The sequence below is a fragment of the Hylobates moloch genome, unplaced genomic scaffold, assembly GCF_009828535.3.
Source record: "Hylobates moloch isolate HMO894 unplaced genomic scaffold, HMol_V3 SCAFFOLD_6, whole genome shotgun sequence".
NCBI lineage: Eukaryota > Metazoa > Chordata > Mammalia > Primates > Hylobatidae > Hylobates > Hylobates moloch.
The window spans coordinates 82,476,478-82,483,126 of NW_026652281.1; the positions used below are offsets into that span (position 1 = coordinate 82,476,478).

The 6,649-nt window shown below is 37.6% G+C and overlaps 1 protein-coding gene across 1 annotated transcript; it reads left to right on the plus strand.

The window, feature by feature from the left end:
• The first annotated feature begins 2,124 nt into the window (after positions 1 to 2,124).
• Positions 2,125 to 4,954, plus strand: LOC116471210 (zinc finger protein 267). The gene has a single exon (XM_032157255.2). The coding sequence runs from the start codon at positions 2,670 to 2,672 to the stop codon at positions 4,131 to 4,133; it is 1,464 nt and encodes a 487-aa protein (XP_032013146.1). The 5' UTR covers positions 2,125 to 2,669; the 3' UTR covers positions 4,134 to 4,954.
• The last annotated feature ends 1,695 nt before the right edge of the window (positions 4,955 to 6,649 follow it).

A 6,649-nucleotide genomic window follows, 5' to 3' on the forward strand; every position in this document is an offset into this window, starting at 1 on the left:
TACTCTCTCCTGGCCTGTAAGGTTTCTACTGAAAATCTGCTGCCATACATACTGGAGTTTCATTGTATGCTGTTTCTTTTTTCTTGCTGCTTTTAGGATCCTTTATTCTTAATTTTTGGGAGTTTGATTATTAAATGTCTTGAGGTGGTCGTCTTTGGGTTCAATCTGCTTTGTGTTCTGTAACCTGGTTGTACTTGGATATTGATATCTTTATAGATTTGGGAAGTTCTCTGATTGTATTCCTTGAATAAACTTTCTATGCCTTTCTCTTTCTCTCTTTAAGGCTAATACCTCTTAGATTTGCCCTTTTCAGGGTGTTTTCTAAATCTTGTAGGCATGCTTCATTCTTTTTTGTCTTCTCTACATATTGTCAAATTGCCTGTGTTCAAGCTCAATAATTTTTTGTTCTGCGTGATCAATTTTGCTATTAAGAGACTCTGATGCGTTCTTCAGTATGCCAGTTGCATTTTTTAACTTCAATTTCTGCTTGATTCCTTTTAATTATTTCAATCTCTTTGTTCAATTTATCTGATAGAATCTGAATTCCTTCTCTATTTTATCTTGAATTTGTTTCTTCAACACAACTATTTTGAATTATCTGTCTGAAAATTTACTTATTTTGTTTCTCCAGGATTGGCCTCTTGTGCCTTATTCAGTTTGTTAGGTGGGGCCATATTTTACTGGATAGTCTTAATGTGTAAATGTTCATCTGTGTCTGGGCATTGAAGAGTTAGGCATTTATTGTAGCCTTCACAGTCTGGGATTTGTGTCCACCCTTGTTGGGAAGGCTTTCCAGAATTTGAAGGTACTTGGATCTCGAATTCAATAATGTTGTTCTTCCAGACTCATAGAGGTACCATGCTGTTGGTCTTGGTTAAAATGGATGAATTATCTGGATTACCAAGCAGAGACTCTTGTTCTCTTCCCTTAGTTTCTTCCAGACGAATGGAATTTCTTTCTCTATGCTGAGCTACCTGGAGCTGGGGTGGGATGACACAAGCTTCCCTCTTGCCCCCACCACTGGGACTGTGCTAATTTAGACCTGAAGTGAGCACAGCACTGGGTGTCACCCAAGGCCCAGTGTGATTACTGCCTGGCTACCACCTAAGTTTACTCAAGACCTTAGGCCTCTACAATCAGCAGGTGGTAACCAGCCAGGTTTGTGTCTCCTCAGGGCAGTGAGTTCCCTTTGGCCCCAGGTAGGTCCAGAGATATTGTGTGGGAGCCCGATATTGAAGTCAGCAGCCTATTTATCTCATGTTCTATTCTACTGCAGCTAAGCTGGCGTTCAAATTACAAGACAACATCCTTCCCACTCCTCCCTCCCCTTTCTGCAGGCAGAGGAGCCTCACACTGTGTCTGCCACCACCACCAGCCACAGGGGTTTCCACTGGGCTATCACTGATGTTCACTCAGTGCCCAGGCATTCTTCAGTCAGCTTGTGATGACTGCTTCCACATCTGGGACTTACTCTTTGGTGCAGGGCAGGTCCAGAAATGCTGACTCAGGGACCCTAAGAGTCTGCTTGGTGCTCTTCCCCGCTGTGGCCAAGCTGGTACCTCAGGTGCAAGACAGAATCCCATTTACTTTTTCCTATGCTTTGCTCAAACAGAAGGTGTCTTTCACTATACCCACCACAGTGGGAAATGTTCTAGGTCACATCTGAAGCCAGCACATCTCGGAGTCCAATGTTCATGATGTGTTATTGTGGTACCACTGTTGGTTATTCGGAGACCAGCAGCTCCTAAGTCAGAAGATGATGAATCCTGCCAGGTCTGTGCTGTGATAGGGCAGCACTGGGTTCATTGTAGTCCCCTAGTCACTGTGCTTTCCATCTCCCAAATGAACAGATTTCTCCCCACCATGCAGATGCTGCTGAGGGGCAAGTGCGAGGTGGCACAAGCACTCCCTTTCCTCCACTGTTGGTGTCTTAGTAGTTCACATGCCACTTTATTGTAGCAAAGTTATTGTAGTAAAGTTTGTATATCAATTGAGAAAACAGGGCCTCAGGTGTTGCACTTAAGTGTTGTTATATTCTTAACTTAGCATAATTTTGTATATTAGATTTGTAAAATATATGTACCTGAATCTAGTAATTGGAATTCTTAAAATTTTTATATCTTTCAGTTGTGTTTTCACATTATAACAAGGACCTGTTGACAGAGCACTGCACAGAAGCTTCATTCCAAAAAGTGATATCGAGGAGACATGGGAACTGTGATCTTGAGAATTTACATTTAAGAAAAAGGTGGAAAAGGGAGGAGTGTGAAGGCCACAATGGATGTTATGATGAAAAGACTTTTAAATATGATCAATTTGATGAGTCCTCTGTTGAAAGTTTGTTTCACCGGCAAATACTTTCTTCTTGTGCCGAAAGCTATAACTTTGATCAATATAGGAAGGTCTTTACTCATTCATCATTGCTTAATCAACAAGAGGAAATAGATATTTGGGGAAAACATCACATATATGATAAAATTTCAGTGTTATTTAGGCAGGGCTCTACTCTAAATAGTTACTGAGATGTTTTCATTGAAGAGAAAAATTATCATTGCAATAATTCTGAAAAAGCTTTGAACCAAAGCTCAAGCCCTAAAAATCATCAGGAAAAGTATTTTCTAGAAAAACAATACAAATGTAAAGAATTTGAGAAAGTCTTTCTTCAGAGTATGCATGGGCAAAAGAAGCAAGAACAGTCTTACAAATGTAATAAATGTGTAGAAGTTTGTACCCAGTCATTGAAACATATTCAACATCAGACCATCCATATCAGAGAAAACTCATATAGATGTAATAAATATGATAAAGACCTTAGTCAGTCATCAAATCTTAGAAAGCAGATAATCCATAACGAAGAGAAACCATACAGATGTGGAAAATGTGGGGATAGCTTTAACCATAGTTTGCATCTTACTCAACATCAGATCATTCCTACTGAAGAGAAACCTTATAAATGGAAAGAATGTGGCAAAGTCTTTAACCTTAACTGTAGTTTATACCTTACTAAACAGCAGCAAATTGATACTGGAGAAAACCTTTACAAATGTAAAGCATGTAGCAAATCTTTTACTCGTTCCTCCAATCTTATTGTGCATCAGAGAATTCACACTGGAGAGAAACCATACAAATGTAAAGACTGTGGCAAAGCCTTTCGCTGTAGTTCATACCTTACTAAACATAAGCGAATTCATACTGGAGAGAAACCTTATAAATGTAAAGAATGCGGAAAAGCTTTTAACCGTAGTTCATGCCTTACTCAACATCAGACAACTCATACGGGAGAAAAACTTTACAAATGTAAAGTATGTAGCAAATCTTATGCTCGTTCTTCAAATCTTATTATGCATCAGAGAGTTCATACTGGAGAGAAGCCTTATAAATGTAAAGAATGTGGCAAAGTCTTTAGCCGTAGTTCTTGCCTTACTCAGCATCGGAAAATTCATACTGGAGAAAATCTTTACAAATGTAAAGTATGTGCCAAACCTTTTACTTGTTTCTCAAATCTTATTGTGCATGAGAGAATTCATACTGGAGAGAAACCCTATAAATGTAAAGAATGTGGCAAAGCCTTTCCTTATAGTTCACACCTTATTCGACATCATCGAATTCATACTGGAGAAAAACCATACAAATGTAAAGCATGTAGCAAATCTTTTAGTGACTCCTCAGGTCTTACTGTGCATCAGCGAACTCATACTGGAGAGAAACCCTATGTGTGTAAAGAATGTGGCAAAGCCTTTAGTTACAGTTCAGATGTTATTCAGCATCGGAGAATTCATACTGGCCAGAGACCCTACAAATGTGAAGAATGTGGCAAAGCCTTCAACTATAGGTCATACCTCACTACACATCAGAGAAGTCATACTGGAGAGAGACCCTACAAATGTGAAGAATGTGGCAAAGCTTTCAACTCTAGGTCATACCTCACTACACATCGGAGAAGTCATACTGGAGAGAGACCCTACAAATGTGATGAATGTGGTAAAGCCTTCAGCTATAGGTCATACCTCACTACACATCGGAGAAGTCATACTGGAGAGAGACCCTACAAATGTGAAGAATGTGGCAAAGCCTTTAACTCTAGGTCATACCTCATTACACATCAGAGAAGTCATACTAGAGAAAAACTTTAAAAATGTAAAACATGGAGCAGTTTTTTTACTTGTTACCCATGTCTTACTGTGCATCAGATAATTTATATGGGAGTGAAACCCTACAAATGTTAACAATGTGGCATAACCTTTAACCATTTTTCAAGCCTTGCACAACAGCAGAGAATATAAACTGAAAAAATCCATACAAATACTAAAAATGTGGCAAATTATTTTAAACTGTGCTCAAACCTTACTCAAGATAATCCATACTAGGGAAACACTATAGATGTAAAAATGTGAAAAGTTTTATTCAAAATATCAACTTATGAGTCACCTAGGGGTTCATAGAAAAAGTTTGCAGATGCAATAAATGTGAGGAAGTATTTAATAAAAAATGAAGTCTAAATGTGTCAGAGAATTTGTGTGAGAAAGGACTAAAGCACAGACACTTTCAGCCTTTATACTAAAGAAGAGTATTTTTTATACAGAATAAAGGCAAAATAATTAGATAATTTATTTGCTTATATGTTTTAAAGTAGCAAGAACATTGATGTTTTGACAGGTATATTTCATAGATACTTCATTTGTATTTACAGTATTTGAGGTTTTTGGAAAGCAAATATTATTTATATAATTCAGCTTTCAAATCTGCTGCTGCTTTTCCTTAATCCATGGCATTCATGTGAAAATATGTGTTCTGGTTTTTTTTCTGCATCAGAGCAATGTGAGGTCCTTCTACGTTAATATCATTAATGTCAATATTTTTCATGGAAGTTTAATGCCAAATGTAAAACACATGAAGAAAATTTTTAAAAATACACTCTTTGTGTTTGAATAAAGTAGTAATACATGTAAACATATACTTGTTTAGAGCATTTTTCTATATTGAAGTAAGAGGGATATTCTGAATTTTTGAAATTACTTCAATTCCTTCATAAGTTAAAAAAAAAAAAAAAAAAGACTTCATTTAAAGCAGAGGTCCCCAATCCCAGGCTGTAGACCGGTTACTGGTCTGTGGCCTGTGAGAAACTTAGCTGCACAGCAGGACATGAGTGGTGGGTGAGCAAGCATTACCACCTGAGCTCTGCCTCTTCTCAGTTGAGTGGTGGCATTAGATTTTCATAAACCCTATTGTGAACTGTGCATGTGAGGGTTCTAGGTTGTGTGCTCCTTAGGAGACTCCAACTAATGCCTGACGACCTGAGGCAGAACATTTTCATCCCAAAACCATCTCTCTCCTTGCCAGTTTGTAGAAAAATTGTCTTTCATGAAACCAGTCCCTGGTGCCAAAAAGGTTAGGACCACTGAGTTGAAGTACTAACATATCTTTAAAACAGAATAAAGTAGGAGTCTTTAGCATTATTTGATGTGATAGAAGACATAGTGAAAAAGTTGAGTATTTGATGTGATGAGAATAACATCTTCACCTGTATCAGGGAAATGTGAAGATAATTCCTATCAACATTCACTAAATAATTAGCCTCACTTTCAAAAAAAGTAGAAAACAGAACTGCAAGATTAGTATGTTGGAAAAAAAGAATGCTTCTTGAGTACTTGTAACGGATTTTGACCAGGAAGAATATAGTGGACTTTAAAATGCTGTAGACTATGGGTGAACTTAATTTCTTTTAATAAAATGAGTTGGTTTTTCATGTTTTAACACTGATGTACAATGAATGAAATGTTGTACTGACACCAATGTTAAACTATTCCATCTTATCTAAGATTGTGGTTAACAGATGGAAATAATATACTATGGGTTAACCGTGAAATGTCTTCCCTAATATTCCTTTTGTAGGAGGACTTAAACTTTCCATAATTTGGAGAATAGTTTTCTCATAGTGACTGTCTTGATAATGATTAGATAAGGCAGGTAAGACTGAAAGGCCACAACTTAGCAGCAAATGTTTTACATTCATTTGAGAGCCAGTTTGTAAGTAGTCCACCAAAAGATGTTGGGTTAAAGCAGTGGTTTGAATTAATTGCATAGCATCCATATAACAGAATACATCTCAGCCATACAAAGAAACAAAGAACTAAAGCTCACACCCTATATGAATCTCACAGACCTCCTAAGTGAAAAATGTTAGACATAAAATTGTGTTTTGTGTATTTATGTATTGTATTATTTCAGGCAAAATAAACCTATGATGAAATAAACACATTGATAGCCTCTGGTTGAGGAAGAAAAGATAGGTGCCTGGGACAAAACAAGTGAATTTTCTGAAGATGATGAAAATGTTCTGTTTCTAAACTAGGTGAAGGTCGTGAGGGTTTATTTGTTGAAAATTTACAACTAGAGTTTGTGTCAGCCCATTGGTGCTGCAGAGTCTGTTTTCCTTTGGGTTGGGACCTCATTCCTGAGTTGGGACTTCACCTCATTGAAGTCCTGGCAGAGTCACTAGAAGAGGTGTGATGATCTTGTCCCAGACCCCAAGAGTGAGTTCTTGAATCACACAGGAAAGAATTCTTGGTGAGTTGCAGAGTAAAGTTATAACGGTTTATTAGAGACCACTGAGTTACAGAGTAGGGCATCCTCAGAAAGCAGGAAGAGG

Bases quoted from the DNA above. Each gene is read 5' to 3' on its own strand.
- LOC116471210 (XM_032157255.2), top strand. From the start codon at position 2,670: ATGCATGGGCAAAAGAAGCAAGAACAGTCTTACAAATGTAATAAATGT.